This window comes from Syngnathoides biaculeatus, chromosome 4 (genome assembly GCF_019802595.1).
Source record: "Syngnathoides biaculeatus isolate LvHL_M chromosome 4, ASM1980259v1, whole genome shotgun sequence".
Taxonomy (NCBI): Eukaryota; Metazoa; Chordata; class Actinopteri; order Syngnathiformes; family Syngnathidae; genus Syngnathoides; species Syngnathoides biaculeatus.
In genome coordinates, this window is record NC_084643.1 from 26,685,165 (window position 1) to 26,704,600 (window position 19,436).

At 38.5% G+C, this 19,436-nt stretch overlaps 1 protein-coding gene across 4 annotated transcripts in view; it reads left to right on the forward strand.

The window, feature by feature from the left end:
* The window catches only part of LOC133499319 (metal transporter CNNM4), a 45,979-nt gene extending 27,075 nt beyond the window's left edge, over positions 1–18,904 (forward strand). The window contains exons 6-8 of one of the 4 annotated variants that reach the window (XM_061817214.1): positions 4,186–4,282; positions 12,163–12,356; positions 13,300–18,904. In XM_061817214.1, the coding sequence (XP_061673198.1) occupies positions 4,186–4,282; positions 12,163–12,356; positions 13,300–13,563 (555 nt within the window). In that variant the 3' untranslated portion in view covers positions 13,564–18,904. Of the gene's footprint in view, positions 1–4,185; positions 4,283–8,003; positions 8,021–8,166; positions 9,676–12,162; positions 12,357–13,299 lie in introns of those variants that run through there. The other 3 variants (XM_061817216.1, XM_061817217.1, XM_061817215.1) reach the window with 3 other exon arrangements.
* Positions 18,905–19,436: the final 532 nt, after the last annotated feature.

Sequence of the window (19,436 nt, forward strand, 5' to 3'; positions counted from 1 at the left end):
ATTGCAATGAAATCTGTTTAATTGGAAGAAGCTATTGGAATCTCTGCTGGATTTGGTTTGCATTGTTCGATAGCCCTTACCTGAGGGATAGAGCTAGAAGAGGTGGTGACCAGGATGTGGATGGTTCAAGAGGATTTTGCATTTGCTTAGTTCTGGCAGTGTGAAAGTCCTTTATAGTGGGTAGGGGGGTGCGTACCCACAATTTTCTTTCGGCAGTCCTGACTGTCCGTTGCACTCAGTCAGTCAATTTTTGTACCAGCACTAAAGTTACACCATTAGTTTGGTATACCAGGGGTTGTGAGTTCGTATCTCACTGGGGCCTCTACTCCCCAAGTGGGGTTGTGTCAGGAAGGGCATCAGGCGTAAAACTGTGCCAAACAAATGTGAGTGTTCATCTGAGATGACACGCTGTGGTGACCCCTAATGGGACAAGCCGAAAGAAACTTACTTACTACTCAACCAAACATTGATAGATGAGCACTGGACTAATTCGATGACCGTAATGTAAAACTGGTTCAACAGCTCCTGTGGCAAGTCATGCTTCCTTATAAGTCATCCACTGCTGGGCTTTTTTTTAATATGGAGCTGATGTTGCTTCCTCACTTTAAGTCCTGAAAAACTGTGGTCCCCAGGAACTTGAAAGTCTTGACAGTTGCCAGAGGGCAGATTGACAGCATGAGGGGCAGCTGTGGATGCTTCTTCAATTCCAAGATCATCTCTACAGTTTTGGATATTATTCGGCCACTGTGACAGCTCCAGGTTGTGTTGCCACACCAACCCTCCAGCGGCTCCACTCACTGTCGATACACAGATTTGTTACCACCTTTGAAGAAGCAGATGATGTTGTCTTTAGGAGTTAAGACAGTCTGGTGCACTAAGATAGGGTGCATCCTTGAGGTTTCCAGTGTTAATGGTACATGTGCGTGAGATGGTGTGCCTCAGCCACAATGTTTGACCTGCTTGTCATAGAGCTGGAGAAGAAGAAGAGGAGAGTAGTTTGGGAATGGTGCTGTGGAACAAAGAGCTGAAGTCCATAAACAGGATCCTTGTGTAGGTCCCTTAGATGAAGTGCTGTCCCAGGTTGACTGCCTCATTCACTGACCTGTTTGTTCAGTAGGCAAATTACAGTGCGTCCAGCAGCGTAAGTGTGACGCACTTGAGATGGTCCAGTACGAGACGTCCAAATGACTTCATGACCACAGGTGTCAGGGCGAAAGGCCGTGTAGTCATTCAGCTTGCAGGTTTCTTGGAGACTGGTACTTCACACAGTTATTAGTAATTTCTCTTGACAATATTGTCTTTGTCAGCTTGTTTCTGCCTCCATTATACAGGCCTCTGTCCCAACTCTGACAGTTTGGCAATGAACCAAGGCTTGTTGTTACTGAATGTGTAAAATATCTTTGTTGGTGCACAAACATCATTCTATTAAGTGATACAGGAGGTGACACTATTTATAGCGTCATATGAGGACAGAAAACAAAGACCCGGGACTGGAGTGTAGGATCTGATAGTACACAGTATCAAATATGATAGAGGGACCAGAGTCTGGAGCTTCTTCTTCTTTTCCCTTTGGCCTGTCCCGTTAGGGGTCGCCACACCCTGTCATCTTTTTCTATCTAAGCCTATCTCGTGCATCTTCCTCTCTAACACCCACTGTCTTCATCTTCTCCCTCACCGCATCCATAAACCTTCTCTTTCGACTTCCTCCCGCTCTTTTGCCTGGCAGCTCCATCCTCAGCACCCTTCTGCCAATATACTCTCGCCTCTGAACATGTCCAAACCATCGAAGTCTGCCCTCTCGAATCTTGTCTCCAAAACATCCAACTTTGGCTGTCCCTCTAATGAGCTCATTTCTAATCCTATCCAACTGGTTCTCTCCAAGCGAGAACCACAGCATCTTCATTTCCGCTACCTCCAGTTCTGCTTCCTGTTGTTTCTTCAATGCCACAGTCTCTAATCCGTACATCATGGCTGGCTTCACTTTTGTTTTATAAACTTTGCCCTTCATCCTAGCAGAGACTCTTCTGTCACATAGAACACCAGACACCTTCCGCTAACTGTTGCACCCCGCTTGGACCCATTTTTTCACTTCCTTACCACACTCCGTTGCTCTGTATTCTTGACCTCAAGTATTTGAAGTCTGACCGTAGGTAAAAGGACATAATTAAAACCTCCCAGGAGTGCTGTCTCAGTAATGTGCCATTTTAAAACTAGACTGGAACACCTATGGTGTGTAATGGTCATCTACATACGATTTTAACTGGCCGTGAACTTTTTTTAGATTAGTCTTTAAATAAAATGGATCTTGGTAACGGGCCTAAAATTTGAGAAGATGGAGGTATCTGTCTGGTATATGTCTCTTAAAATCCCTGTAATGTGAAAATGAATGTATAAATAAATAAATAAATAAATAAAATACAATATAAAAATAAACTAAATAAAAATACAAAGAAGAGTTGTGAATAACCCTGCTAAATTTGAAAGATGGGGAAAAAAATCACCATGTATATGAAATGAAAAATTATTCATGTTCGAGACTACCAGCGAGCCACACATTTATTTGCTGAAAGCCTCCAGTGACTGGAGTAGGGTCGCTGAGCCTTCCACGCCACGACGAGAAGGACTAGCCACCAGCTTGCCCGCAAGCTTACTGGCTTTACTCTTCTAAAGTAACTCTCAGCTGCTCTGGTTCCAAGCAATGGTTCTGAAGTCCTTATAAAGTGGAAGAGGGAAAGATGTCCAAGTGCTCCACTAGCCTTGTTTTTGGCCACACCCCAAAAAATCAGGAAAACTAAACTGGTGAAAAACGCTGTTAAATAGCCACTGTTGAGTACTACATATTTCTGTCTTTCACATTTTTGTCATTCATTCTCAAAACCACTTATCCTAAATTTAAAAATCTTTAAATATGTATAACGTTTTTAGAAACCTCTGAATTAATTTTACTGGGTCTTTAAAACTGTATGTTATAACTAAGTCATGTGTATTGTACAATAATATGGGTCCAATTTCAAAAAATCTTTGTCCAACGGTTCTTCTGGACAACATTCACAGATATTTACATAATCTAAAATTAAAACATGGTCATATTTTGACATTATTCCAGCCCAGAAGTCATTAAAGTCACCCATAAAGTATTTGGGTGGTCTGTAACTGCGCATAACTGCAGGAGAGAAGTGCCAAGTGCAAACAAAGTGTCAAAGCAATAGGGTGTAGTTGGAGTGAGCTGTTTATAAACATATCTATCCTGTAAACTATTGCTTTGTCTTCTTCACGACTAGGCAATGCTCATATACCATATTTACACCATATGTAGTGCTCTGTGCTGCTCTAACCTCCTAGATGTGCACGATAGTGCCGTCCAGCTGTTGTGAAAGTAGGTATGCTGAGTATGGATTAAGTGTCCTGTTGTTGTTGCTGCATTTCACACATTCCAGCCGGCCTGTTGGGCTGGACTGTGCAGACAAGCAAGCCAGAGAGGCCTCCTTAACCTACATCAACAACAACCAATCATCACCCCACAAATAGAATTTGGTCATGTGACTCAGACATTGTACTTGTCTACTTGAACTCTCTTATTGTTGTGACTACACTGATCCCTGACGGCCATTTTGTGTAACTACAACTCACTAGGCGGATTTTAAAATACTGTATTTCACCTCATTTTCCCCATAGCTTTATTTTTTCATCAAATATACCAAAAACTATATAATTTTATATCTATTAAATATTAATAATATATATATTTTCATTTCCCCAAGATATAATTTTCTCAAAGTGTAACATAAATGCAATATTTTAATATTGTAAATGTAGTCAATAACAGAAAATAAAAATGACTTTCAATTTGTTTTAAATATTCAATAAAATTAAATACAATAGATAAAAGAAAATAAAAATGAGATGGTACACACGCCTGACTTTGGTGCGGGCAGTGTGGTATCGATTTCCACTCAGTGATGATGTCAACGTGTGCCCTGTGACTGACTGGTAACCAGTTCAGGGTGTAGTCCGGTTTTTGCCTAAAGTTAGCTGGGATTGGTTCTAGATCTCTCGTAACCCTTGTGAGCGTAGGTGGGTTGGAAAATGGATGGATATTTCAAGTTTAAAAAAGTACATATTATTAGTAATAATAAAAGTAAATAAGACATGTATGTATTAAATATTGTTTTCTGTCTCCACAAGGGTCGAGTGGAGGTAGAGGCCGGCAATGAGAACATGAAGTTTGAGACGGGACCCTTCTCTTACTATGGCATCATGGCGCTCAGTGCTCCCATGCTGGGTGAGTACCATCAGACACTATTCCTCCAACTCGCCCCTTTCATTCCCTCATTTGTACCAATTCCATCGTGAAAATTCATCAAAGTACGAGCTTTGGTGTTCACCAGGGATGAGAATTTTCCGCCGATCGGCAGATTTCTGACTTTTTCAGACCAAAATGACCATTCTCGAGATAAGTGCAAATCCGTTGAGAAAATTTTACGGAGGGGGGTAGGGTATCGTGTGCCTCCCTTTCGGTGGTGGGCTCTGAGCTGCAAGTTCAACTTAGTGCTAGCACAAGCACGATTATCATATGCCGTTCTAACTTGCTGTAGTGTAAATATTTGCATTTTGCGACAAAAACTTGTTTGCGGCAGATTACTCGATTGGACAACAGAGTTATACAGTATAACGATCCAATCGTGTTAGTGGTTAATCGAGTTTCACCATTGCCATGTACATGTGTTCTCGGTTCTCAGAAATCACAGTGTAACTTGTTAGATAGCCAAGTAACGGCGCGTGGGACTTAGATAGCGCGAACTGAGGGACAGTGTGTTCAAAGTTTTACGATGGCGAAAGTGTTCGAAAAAAAGGATGAAGATCTAGCGAGGGGAATTGACAAGGATGCTGGAATCAAAAACTGTTTCAGACGGGCATGGCTTGAAAAATGTGTAACCGTGCAGATAGGACCGAAAACGGTATCAACATGTCTAACCGAACGCTTTCAAAAAGTGGACATTCCCGGCAAAGTGCTGTGCACTCTCTGTTATGATAGGAGCACAAAAAATATCCTGGAGGAAACTCAACCACCCCCCTCACCCCAATCGACTGACATTTTCAGTGTTTTTACAAATTGGTCATTCTCATCCCTGGTTCACGAACAGAATGGCTGCTTCAGACCCAAATTTCAACTTCCTGCTCAATATCGGGTGAATATGAAACTGGTGTAGTGGGCTGAATTTTGTGACATCCTGTTTGGGAGCTTTAAAATACAGTAATCCCTCTCTACTCCGGGGATCACCTTTCGGGGATTCAGTGCATGGCAGATTTCTGCCCCCGTTCCCCAAGAAAAAAAAAACAACAAAAAAAACAGATCGCTACGTACTAATGGTACTAATGTGCCATCCCAACAAGATGACAAGGACCTATGAAACAAAAAAAAAAACACCATTTAGCCCTACTTCGCAATTTTTCACTTTTCACAGGTGAGTCAGGTAGCAATTAACCGCGAAAAATGAGGAATTACTGTACATACATATTTACTAGGATTCTTTCAACTAGAAGAGGAAGAAGAATGAGAGGCCAATAATGTACAGCAGTAAGTCGTATTCATTTCCAATGAATGTTGGATTCCACTCAGGCTGCCCTTTGTCATTGATTCTGCCCTTGATGGAAAGAATTTCGAGGTGCACCCGAGGTGTTAAGGGGGTTCTGGTTCAGTGACATCAGTATTGCATCGCTGATTTTTGCAAAGGATGGGATTCAGTTGGGTTCATCAAGCTGCTATCTTCCATCTTCCACTCTCACAGGAGTGGTTTGTAACAGAGTGTTAAGTGAGTGTGTGGTTGGAATACAATCAGCATCTCCAAACTGAAGCCATGGTCCTCACTTGGAAAAGGATGGAATGACTTCTCCAGGTTGAGTCAAATATCCTGCCCAGAGTGGAGAAGTTCAGTTGTCTCGAGGTCTTGTTCACTAATAATGTCATGGTAAAGAAGAAGCTGCGCCGAAAGGCGACACACTGGATTTACCAGTCAATCGACATTCCCAACCTTACCCACAGTCACAAGCTCTGGGTCATGACCGAAAGAAGATTGCGAATAAAAGCGGTCAAAATGAGTTTCCTCAGCAGGACATCTGAGTTCTTCCTCAGAGAGAGGAAGAGAACTTCGGTCATCTGGGAAGAGCTCAGAATCGAGCCACTGCTCCTCCGCATTGAGGGGAACCAGATGAGGTGGGTTGAGCAGCTGGTTAGGATGCCCTCTGGACGCCTCCCCTTGTGAGGTCCTCTGGGCACATCCCACTGGGAGGAAGTCCCAGGGAAAACCCAGGTCATGCTGGAGAAAATATAGCCTCTTTTCGATTGTACCAGTTCTACTACCAGCCAGCCTTCTTCTGTCCTTTGTGACCACTTTTCCATTACAGTTTTTTGAGACTGGGCAGTGACAATGGGACCGTTCCTCAGGACCTCCACCGACCTGGTATTAAACCCCAAGAAGGATCTGAGTGACCTCACTGTCCGATTGGCCAACAGATGAAGGGTTTTTTTTTACAAGCACAGTGACGTCACTGCAATTTGATTGGCCAGTGGGTGTTCACGCTTCTGAGTGCTGTTTTTGTCCACTGAATGAAATAAGTAATCTCTCCCACTTTTGATTGGTGCCTGTTGTAATGGAAAAGCAGCGGAGCCCACACCAAACCAAGGGAGGCCGGGGTAGAATGGGGAAAGCCGTTATAGAACTTGGAATGGAGGAAAAATGGCATATGTCTCCTGGCTGCCCTCATAACGCCTCATGATACCCCGAGAGAGCTGGACAAACTGTCTGGGAAGGGAGAATTCTGGCGATCCCTGTTCAAGCTGCTGCTCCCACAACCTGACTCTGGCTGGATAAGCACAAGAAAAAGGATGAATGGCCCATGATGTGGTGCTTATTGGGAGTGATTTCTTGTAAAATAAAAATCTTAAATTCCCGCCGAGCCGTATTTGTTTGTGTGTGGAGAGCAGGAAATAAGGTAAAAACATTGTTTATAAGATATGTAAAATGGTTTATTTTAATAATTAATAAGAATTTTTACTTCTATTCTTATTTATAATATCTTAATTTGTTAACTAGATATTTAATAGCATTGTAAAATGATTAGTGATGTAAAAGTTATTGTACTGATATTTTATTATTTTGAATAAATAAATTCACTGGCTTTTACTATTAATATTTCACAGGATAAATGAATAAAAATAATCAACAAAAATACATTTGAGTTAACCAATTCTAGAAAAAAGTAGTGGTGTATTTTGTAATCAAATGCTTTTAATCATATAGAGCACATTTAGTTACCTTGTGTATGAAATGCAGTACATAAATAAATTTGCTTTGCTTAGTAAAAAAGTCAATTTTAAACTGTAATTTTGTAGTTATTTAATTCTAATGACTCACTTTATTTATACAATAAAAAAGTAAAATATACCTTAGCAGAAAGATTTATTTTATGAATATTTTATTTTTACAATAAAAATATGAACCAGTAGTTTAGTGACATAAAAAATAATGAATGTATAATTTAAAAGTAAATAAATCAACCAATTATTTCATTAAACAAATCAATACTTTCAAACACATTTTGGAAAGATTCCTGAATTAAATTAACGAATAAAATAATTTATATTTATTTTGTAATACAGGTGTAGTTCATATTAATTTTGATGACCCAAGTGATGTACAAAAATACAAAAAGTGAAATGTCATTTCATATGCAAAATTGTTCATTATACTAGTATATTTTATTTTATTAGTAATATCTAAATTCAGCAATTATTTATTGGGATAGTAATCAAACAAATTCCTACAAATTTTAGGAAAAAAGGTTTTAATGCACCAAATTAATATATCTTGATGGGGGGGGGAAAATTCCCATTCTGTAATGATTTGATCTTTGGGTTCGTTTTGCTGCTGTAAAATTATTGAATCTCGTCTCCGCCCCCCCCTCTCTTTTTCCGTGTCCTCTCATTCCACTCCTTCTCACAGGTTCTACAAGTTGCAACGTATGAAACATTCTTCCGTATCATAATCCCTCACAATATTGTTTACAAGACACTCACTGGAGACCAAACCCACTATTAGTTTTGCATGTGCTCACCCTGTCGGTCTTTTCCTCTAATGGCGTGCCGCCTTTTGTCCCCCCCCCCAGTCACCCTTTGTACTTTCTCCTCTCAGCGGCAGCCCCCCATCCTCGCCACCGCTCCTTTAAGAGATTTTCTCTCTTTGCTCGGTTACCAGGTAACCTCCGGCATGTCGGGGTCTCTTTAACACCTAGGGGAGGGCAGGGGTTGATAGTTGGGCTCTTGGTAGACTGGCTCTTGATCAGGCTGGACATGTAGCCTAGAAAGAACTTGAAAAAAAGTAGCAGTAGCAGTAGGTGCTAACATACCAGTCTCTTTCCTGTCAAACACAAAATCCGAATCAAAGTACTTATTCACAAAAAGTTGTTAAATAACAGTGATAGACTCAACCTAACATTGCTGGCCAAAGTTCGGCTAAACCCTTTATTTACAACATGGTGGTGTGGTTAGCTTGAGCCACTAACATAGCAGTCCACATCATCATCTTCTTGGGGAAAAAAAACTGAAAGTAGAAGCCAACCAAAATAAAACCAACACTGCTGAATAAAATTTTGATAAACCCTGCATTTAAAGAAAAACTGTTGATAGTTAGTGACTAGCACCAGGAGCTGTAGCATGACTCACAGCAACACAGGCCACAAAAAAGCTGAATCAACTGGTTTTACTCAGGGAATTGTATTTAAAAAAAAAAAAAAAAAAAAGAATGAGCATACCAATAGAAATTTCACATCATTGCGCAGCAAAATTTTGATAAAGTTTGGTTGGCTTGCGAGTCCTACTGAGCTCAGCATTACAATGAATGGAGGTAGTACAAACATACAAAAATAAAAATAACATTGCTTAGCAAAATATGAGGGAAAAACGTTTTTTTAAACAATGACAGTGCCCACCAAGAGTCCTGTCAGGCTATCTGCAGTAGAACAAATTTAAAAATCCTTTGTTCACAAAATGCTGATCTATTACAGCGGCAGAAAGAGATCTACCAAAATTAAACCTACATTACTAAACAAATGAGGAAACCCTCCATTTAACAAATTTGAATCGCCCGTCAAGAGTCCTGTCAAGTTAACAGAAAACACCTGGGGATCACTCCCCTACTATTTGAGAAGCACTGGGTTAGCGTGAGGTGCTAAGATAGAAGTCTGCATCTTCTTTCGGAGCGCCACAAATGATCACTTTTTAATTTGCAAAAACACAACATTATACCAAGACTTTTTAGCCCCTGTGATTCTAGTTTGTAGTGTATTATATATAAGTAGAGAATTAAACAATGTAGCTTTTAGCATACTAACTCTCTCAACATTCACTAGATTATTGCTCGACATCCAGTAGGACGCTTTTGATGATTAAAAAATTAGATATAATCTAAGAGGGTGATATAATAAATGTGTTAGTTCGTTTGTGATTTTATATTAAATAATGTAATGAATTTTAAATTTCCATCTTATTTATTTGTCGATTTGTGTGATTGTTTTACGAGTGTATGTGTGTGTGTGTTAGGACAGGCAGGACTCGATGAATAAAAATGTAGTTATTTGATATTTCTAGTACATAATGCATTGTTGTTGTTATTGCTGTCTTTTCGATTTCATTGAAAAATAATTCCCAATTAATCCTTTCAACAGCATTTTTCACTTTTCATTCGATTCCCCTACTGGATGTCAGAAGGCTAACACAAGTAATAAACAGCTAACCACTAACTCACAAATGCTCCTAGTCCTTGTTATGTTTTGCTAAGTTTTGCATAGCTTAGCTTCACTGCCCGGAACAAAACAAGACTCTGACGTTGAAGTTGTGGTGTCTAGGCAAAACTGTGTCCTATGATTCACTGAGGCGTGCTGGACGTCTCACACAGACTGGTAAAAGTAGAACCTGCTGTGTGTGTGCGTGTGTGTGTTGGTACATGACACAGTTTTGATATAATGCACTGGATGATTAGTCATGAGGTTTGTCCGTGTATCCTTGAAGCATTGTGGAAAATAACCAAAGGAATTTTTGGTGAGGCTTTCAGGCCATCGTTTACTTTCATGATTAAAATGGTGACTAAATTGCTGATTTTTTGTGATTGTGTGACAAGACGACAAAATATCTGATGAAATTATTCATATGTTCAAATGTGTTTGGCCCAGTACACACATAAGTACAATCGTGCTCTTTTTGCAATGATTTTGCCCCTTCCCGACCAAGCACACAAGTTTTATGTCTTAGAAAATTATTTTTAGGTCTGAGCTGTTTTATAAGTATTATATAAGTAAATACATATCCTGATAATTGGGTCTGTGGCCGGCGTCCTTCATATAAATTTTTATATTGTAGACGCATGTGACTTTCATCATTAAGTCCAATCAATATAATCAAACAAAGCTGGACAGCACCCGAGTTAAATGTTACAGCAAAGGGTCTGAATACTTATGGCTGTATAATATTTCAGTCTTTCTTTATTAATAAATTAGCAAAACTTTAAACCATTCCATTTTCCTCCCTGTCAATATTGGGTGCTATGTGTATATTGAGGGGAAAAATGAACTTAAATGATTTTTTTTTTTTTTAAATAGCTACAGTATAACAAAGATTAACAAATTTAAGGTCGTCTGAAAACTTACCGTACCCACAGTACTTCAAAGCCTATTGACACATGAGGGGAGAGCTGATGGTTCCCTGTGTGTGTGTGTTTCTTTCGGCTTGTCCCTTTCGGGGTCGCCACAGCGTGTCATCTCAGATGAACGCATATATATGTTTGGCACAATTTTTACGCCGGATGCCCTTCCTGACGCAACCCTTCTCTATTCATGACTAAATGTGAATGTGACGTGAAACGGAATGTTTCCCTTCAAAGGAGTGCCCTGACTCACGAACAATGATGGTGCCACAAACAGCAAACGTCCTACCCGATGTCGATTTTTGTACACAAGTGGATTTCCTCAACGGCGTGAAGTACTGTATTATACAAAAGTTGTTTTATTTACAGTATATACCGAAGGTTGTTGTGTATAGTGCGTATTTCCGCTACCAAAAATATCAAAAGTCAATGGTGCACATTATATATAGGTTTAGGGGAAAATGGGGGGAAAAAATATCCATGTAGAAGTTATGAAAAAGCTGTACGCTTTCATTCCTATATGCCACCGACTCCTACAGGTTATGAAAAAGCTCTACATTTTCATTCCAGTATGACAGTGATACATATTATACATAGGTTTGAACGGTTTCCAAGAATTTTGAGGTCAAGTTTGGGGATGTGTATTATACATGGGTGCGCATTATACATGAGAAATTGCGGTGCACCCCTTCCTCTATTGCCTCCAGCAACACTCGGCAAAAATCAGCACATAATCAAATGTGTCTGCTCATCTTCGTTTTTGTGAGATCTTGTGTGATCAAGCAAGATTTTGAGAGTGGCGGCGGAACAGAATCTTTTTGTATTGAAGATTATCACATCAAACAAAATACAAAGAAATAAATGCCTCATTTTTTTAAAAATCTTTGTGTGCTCTGTCTCAGATTTTAAAAAAATCTTTTTGGATGTGAAAACTCCTTATGTGTGTATAAGGCCATAGTTAGCATGGATGAATTAGTTAGCCAGTGTTGGGGTGCATGAAAAAGCCACTTGGTAACCACAAATATGGTATCAAAAATGGTGTTTTGAGTACACTTTTGTATCACACATCACGTGTTTTTTTGGGGGAAGGAGATTTCTTTTTCATTTTCTTGTCCACTTATGAGAGGTAAGTGACTGGTCACATAACGTGACCAGAGAAATCTGACTTAAAGCTTGTCTGAAACTACATTAAGGCTCGAAGGACCTGGACTTACGAGTTTAATTTATTCCGTCACCACGCTTGTAACTCAAATCACTTGTAATTCAGTTAATCTTTCGCCTTTGAAATGAATTCAAATACTATTCATTCATTCATTCCTTCACCACCAAATAGACTAACACATTTTTATGTTTTGTAAATAAATTAAATAGCACTCTATTATATTGTACTTTAAAGAACACACAGTCCCAGCTCTGCCTTGTATCTATGTTTAATCTACAGCATGTGTGACTTGTGCCTTGGCAGAATTCCGCTCACCATCGCACATTAGCGGCCTAAACCGCACGTCGTCACTGGGCGGCACTGACCGGGCCGAGTCGCTGTCGGTGAGCGGCAGCAACAGTCAGCTGAACACTCAGCTCAGCAGTCAGCTCAACTGCACCACCATCTACACGCCTGATTTCTACGTACGAGCCCTTACCGACCTGCAGTTTGTCAAGGTGCGTACCACGGAAATGAAGACCTTCTCTCAGGTCCGGAAATTCTAAAACAGGATGGTCCAGTTGGCTGGTTTGAATGACAGACTAATGCCTCAAGTGGGTAATGGCCCTACCTGTAACTGAATACACAATGAATGTGAAAAACCACAAGACGAGTCAGCAGTCATTCTATTCTCTTCGATCATCGATGAGTGAGCTGTGCCGGTTACTACCGATAAATGGATTAGCTGTAAATTCTTCATTTTATTTATGGTGAATGGTATTGGTTATGTGAGCCGACATATTTGTCTGGGTTTGCTTTGCCGGTGCCTGCACAGTGTGAATGGCGTCCCAATGCTGGGGATTTGCAGTTATGGGGGGGCGACAATAATCACAATTATTTTCATTGATAATGAAATCACGATCAGTAGATGGGATTATTTTAAAACTTTGTAGTGATTTCACCACCAAAACTAAACCATGAACAACATAATAGAACTTTAAAAAAACAGAACAATTATGGATAAAAATGTGACAATATTAAATAATATTAAAACGTGACAAATTAAATTTAAAAAATAAATTTCAAATAACCGTACAAAATATCCATCCATCCATTATCGAAGCCGCTTATAGCCAGAGCCTAGCCCAGCTAGCTTCGGGCGAGAGGCGGACTACGCCCTGAACTGGTCGCCAGTCAATCACAGAGCAGACCATGCAAAATATGTAATACAAAATCATCTAGCGCTCTTAACTTGAGTTTTTGTAAAACACAAAGTCTACAAAAATGTTGCCACTTCAAAAAGTTCCCCGAGAGATGGCCTCGTAGGTTGGGTCACCCGTAAGTGGATAGGAAAATAAAACACCAGAATGAAGTTTTTCAAAATACTTTTTGTATAATTTTAAGATTAGGTTTGTCAGTTATTTACTATGCAGCGTCGCTAATGTCATGCAATATGTCCAGATCACTCGCTCGCAGTATCAGAACGGGCTGATGGCGTCACGTCTGGACAGCACGCCGCAATCGCCCGTGAGCGTCCACCAGCTGGCCGCCCTGACGGGGCCCGAGACGAACGCCTCCGACCTCACCCTTGGCGAGCTGGTCGTCGAGCTAGACCCTGCGGGGCTCACAGAAAATGGGCCCGACGAGACCACCCTGCTGCTTCTCAACCAGCGGAACTCTCCTAACGACACCAACCACCGTGGACAGCTGAACAACAGCGTCTAAAGCCTCCTCCTCCACCTCCTCCTCCTCTTCCTCCTTTTCCCACATGCTTGCACGCAGCCGAGACTCAGGGAGACTCACGCCCCCCCTCCCCATACCTCCTCCACCGTTGCCCCCAAAATCCAAATCATCCCTTATTCCGTAGAGAGATTCATTGAGGTGTGGATGCGCAACTATGTGTCACCAAGGCGACAATCGGTGCGACAATGAATGTAGTGTTTCAATGGGTCGTTTGTGTGCGTGTTTGTGTGTGTGTGTTTGTGTGTCACAGGAACCAAAAATAGGGAAATCTTGCTTTAAGAGAAACTTTATTTATTTTGTACCGAGAAGGATTTGGGCCACACTTGAAAAAATAAACAACAACAAATAATTAAAACAACAAAATCTGCGAAAATTTGCAAGAAAATCTGAATACAGTGTGATTGGGACCAAGATATATCTCTATTGTAATGCCCAAAAAGTTATACTCAAAACTTTTAATGAGGATAAATAAAGTTTTTTTAGAGTAGAATTCCAATGTTGTTTAGAAAATATTGTACCGTTTTGGGAGGAAAAAAATAGCCAGATTTTACAATTATACACCGTATTTTTACAGAAATATGTGGAAACAACTTCTTCCAATGTGCTAGTTACAGAAAATTTTAATGTAATGAAAAAAAGTTGCATTTTGGGGAAATTCAATCCAAATACTGTATTACTCCAAAAAATTGTCTTATGACAGAAAAAGTTGTGTAAAATCTGTAGTACAATGAGCATAAAGGTGTATTTAATGTTTTAATGATAATGCTGATGATGCAGTGAAGCAATAGAGTAAACCTGTATTTTTTTAAGAATAAAATCAGAGTATGCAGGTAAAAAAAATATCCACACGAGTTAATTTAAGAAAAAAAACATTGAAATGAAATCTTTGTCTTCCAAGTTTAGTGCTGTGTTTTTGTTTTATGCATTGTCATGATATTTCAACATTCTCCTCGATTTATTCTTCAAATATATACATGTTGCAGTTTTTTTTACATGAGTAAAGTGATATTTCACCCTTTAAATTAGAACTTTTTCATGTAATACTACAAGTCTTTTTTTAAAATATAATAACAGCGCTTTATGCTTGCAATATTTTAAAATAATATTAGGACTTTATCCTTGCAATATGACAACTTAATGCTTTTTGAAGCCATTTCCCTGCAATTCTAATTATTTAACAATACTTTTTTTTTAATGCAGAAACGATATTTAATCTTCCCTTAAATTTTTTTTTTCCTCATTGTGTGGATTGTCACATATCTGACTTTATTATTGGTATCAAAATGTCTTTTTTTTTTTTTTTTAAAACTCTGTTTAGACTTTATTTTTCTAAAATTTAAACCTCAGTCTGATTACATTTCCACTTCTTTAGCTGTAATATCAGAATTCTAACATAAGCATGAAATATATACTTAATTGTGAAATTAATGTTTCTATAGATTTAAAAGGTTTGGACTTTGGGCGCATGTCATGTTAATTTGAGTTAGATTTTTTTTTCTTACTACTGTTTTATTCATTTCCAGTGTGGCCCTAATCACCCCCAGTACATTTGAAACAGTTCCTTGCATTTTTTTTAAATTTTCATTTAATTTTTTTTTTGTCTGCCATGTGATTTAATTGTTATGCCTCATGGTGAGATGAATGTTGTTGTTGTTTGTTTTTTTTCCCTGCATTAACTGGTTTATTTGGTTTGAATCGTATGTGGGGAAACGTGTAGCACCGTTCACAGCGTGACACACTCCGGCCTTTAATTGACTGTAAAATATCGAGTGAGCCTCTTAAAGGAGCAGTCTTTTTTTTATAGCAACATTTTATCTTGTTTTTGTTGGATTTCAACTGTAATTTGTTGAGAAAAATTATACTAATAATAGCTTTCCTTGGTGAGACACTGATGGCAGAAGAAGGCTGCTGCTGTACTACTTTCGTTTTTATTTTTACTGGTGAACTTAACTATGTATGCTGCCAGGGCATTGTGAGAGTTTGCTGCAAATTCTTTTGTATTTATTATTTTTTTTTCCCAAACAAGCGTGCGATCGACGTGATAAAGGTACATAAAGTTCTGGAGGCTGGAGAAATAGCAGTGATGTTCTTTTAAAGAGTAGGAAAAAGGCTTGAAATATGATTAATTTTGAAGGAATAAAGTTGGAATATCACTGGGAAAAAAAACTTAAATTGTGAAAATAAAATCTTAAGTAATATTGCGATAAGTCAAATTACAAAAAAAATAAAATTGTAGTTGTTTAAGGGCAAAAGTCACAAAATTTAAGCTTTTTTTCCACATTTTTTGTTTTTATTCTTGATACTACAATAGTGGATGAAGGTATTTCTTTACTCTCAGAATGTTTCCAATTATTATTTTGCCAATATTATAAAATTACATATTTTTGTGTAAGGAGTTCTTGTAAATCAAAATGTTATTCCTATAAAACGACAAATTTGACTCGTGAATTCCAATTTTCTTTTTTCTTACAATATTACTTTTTTGGGGTAAAGTTCAAATTTCATTTTTTATAAAAATTTCCATTCAATTCCAGTAAAATTGCACTTTTTTTCTTCCTCAAAAAAGGACAACTTCATTCATCCTCAAACACATTTGCAGCAGGGACAAAAAAATTCCCTTAAAATGTGGTATTTTTGTAATCGTACAAGTAAAAGTACATCATTTTAATTTTTTGAAGTTACGGGTTTAATTATATTTTCTTAAAATGACAAAATTAATTTACGTAAAATGACAATGGTTGTCGTTGTGAAATTGCACAATTTATTCTCCTAAAATTCCAATCTTAATTCTCGTAAATTTTTCTCTATATTATGACTTTATTGTCACTGTTTGGCAATGATCTGGAATAAAAGTGTGCATATAGGAAAGTATTTTTTGGGATACCTCCCAAAATCCCAATCCATAACGCTCATACATACTGCTTATGTTCACCCTGATGGAGGTCTGAGCTTTTTTTTTTTTTTTTTCTTCTCCCAGGGGAGGGGGAGTTCGCTATAAAAATATACCAAAGAGTTTGGTGAGCCCCCACAACCTCCTCTCTTTGTGACATGCCCACTTTGTAGTTACCATGGAAACACTTAACATGCTCACCCGCTCCTATCGGTTGGCAAATTGATCACAACACTAAGCTTTATGTGTTTGTGCACAACTACACTAAAAAAGAAAAAAAAATCCCAAAGTAAGATCATGGTGGAATTGTGGGACTGTTCGAGTGATGCCAGCGTGCTGTAAATAGCGCTCAGAGGAATCTCACAGTGACAATGATACTGCGACTAGATCTGAAAGAGAAAAGAAATAAGTGAAGGCTTGAGTACAAAGGGCAGCATGGTTCCGAGGACTAGGGTTCAAATCGTGGTCCCACTTGTGTGGTATTTGTATGTCCGCCCCCGCGCCTCTGTGTATTTTCTCCGGGACCTCGAGTTTCCTTCCACATCTCAATAACATGCATAGTAGTTTGACTGAAGATTCTAAATTTCCCATAGGTGTGACTGTGTGTGCGAATGGTTGCTTATATGTGCCCTGCGATTGGCTGGCGACCAGTTCAGGGTGTACCCCGCCTCTCACCCAGATTCAGCTGGGATAGGCTCCAGCACGCCCGCGACCCTTGTGAGGACCAAGTGGTACAGAAAATGGATGGGAGAAGTACTTGATGCACTACCAATAAATAGAGTTGAAAACAGAAGCTCGGAGTGATGGCACGTTGGCAGTGTCCTACAAATGGAGCACCAAGTCCACACGTCATGCTAGAAATTGTGCTGACAAAAACCCACGCGGTGACACCAAAGTGCTACTAAAAGCTGAAAAATAAGACCAGGTGCCGCGCAGTGCGCAGTCAAAAACTTGGGGTGCAAAAGTGCTACAAATACAGAAAAATAAAAGGCCACGGAGTGGGACGGCAGCCTGAAAATCAAGCACGAATACGTTTTCCTCTATTCTAGAATGTCGGCTGTCCTGGAATTAAAACTATAGCAGCCAATTGGACACACGCACTTCAGTCCATTGTTGCCATGCAAATTAAATGACAAAAGGACCATTATAATGAATGTTTTTGTTTAGTGTCATATTGTTCACATACAGTAGATATGTTCCTCAAAAATAGTTTTTGTGTGTGTGTGTGTGTGTGTTTATTCATGGATGCACTTTAATAAGGAAAGCAGTATTTCCCCTACCACCAAAAAAAATTTCCAATATTTTTTTGTTTTTTTTTATGTCACAATAAGGACTTTGTTCAAAATGAAACTGCTTTAAAAGAAACTCGCTTGTCATTTTGTTGCCTTCGGCCACTCGGGAACTCATTTCAATTAATTCAACCCTGAATGCTTTCAACCAAACTGCGATTTAAGCGTATTCTCAGTACCTGTCAATCAAGTTTTTTTTTGTACTTCACAACACTGTTGATGATGGATAATGTGTGTGCGCATGAGTGAGCACGTGAGTATGCGTGTGGCCGCTAATCTGAGAGCGAGCTAAAGCGGGAACGAACTGAATAATTTCTTTTGTTCCTGTCAATATTTTAGTGATAAATCCCAAAATGGCAAAAAAAAAGTTGTAAATAGTATTTTATAATTTCTGTCCTAATAGGTTTTCATGAGGAATGTTGTTGTTATTAATAAATCTGAGATCGACACGATGTCTGTCTTGTTGAGTCCAATTCTCAAAGTTTGTACGAGTACCATTTGCAGTACGCGGTCTCCCTGCAACAGTATTTGTTGGCTTTTTTGTTTTTTGTTTGTTTTTTTGGTTCAGCGCCATTCAGTTGTTTTACACTTTAAAATTCAGTGCAATTGCATTTAATCTTTGAGACAATTTTGGTGTCATTTTTATGTAACTCTCGTGCGCAATGCATTTGAATGAAATTGTGTGTTTCTTTCGGCTTGTCCCTTTCGGGGTTGTTGGCATCTCAGATGAACGCATATATATGTTTGGCACAATTTTTACGCCTGATGCCCTTCCTGATGCAACCCTTCTCAGGGAGTGGAGGCCCCAGTGGGATACGAACCCACAACCCCTGGTTTACCAAACCAGTGAACTACAGGTCCTATATACATTTCAATGAAATTAATACTGAAGTACTGTTTTTAAAATGTATATTATTTATATGCATAAGGTGGCTCATGTTACGGTGGCTTAAAATAATATTAAGTTATCCAGAAGGCTACTTGCAAAGGATGTGAGGGTTCTTGACAATATCGTAAATAATATTGTCTTGCGAATAATGTTATATATTTTAGTCTTTTTTAAAATTAGTTTACTTTGTTCCTGTAATTTTCATCAAATTAAAATTTTTACTATATTTCTTATCTTGAAAAAAATCCATTCTTATCCTGTTACATGATGGTACCTCTTTTTGCCTCCAAATATACATTTTATGTAATATATATTTATGTACATTAATTACTAATAAATAGAATCAGAATTTTAATCTACTTGTAGGATTTTTCATCCCAATAAATGAAACATTTTCTGGAAAAATATGAACCAACTTGTGACTGTAATTATTTTAAAATACTTTTAAAAATCTCTTAATAAGATAAAATTTGTTTTACTCAGGTTTAAGATCATGACTTTTTCGCTTTGAAGGATCACAAATTTATTCTTGTAAATTAGGAGGTTTCATCTGGGAAAAACATGATTGATTCTTATGAGATTATTACTATCCCGCCCCCAAAAAAATCGTTTTTTTTTTTTTTATCTTGACAGGAAAATGATTGTACTCTCTTGGATTATAACCTTTCCTCAGAAAAAAATGCAATTTAGGTCAAGTAAATGCTTGGGGTTTTTTTTTCAAGAAAAAAAATTACTTCACTCTCATAAAATTATGACCTTTTTATTTCCACCTAAACTTTGACTTTTC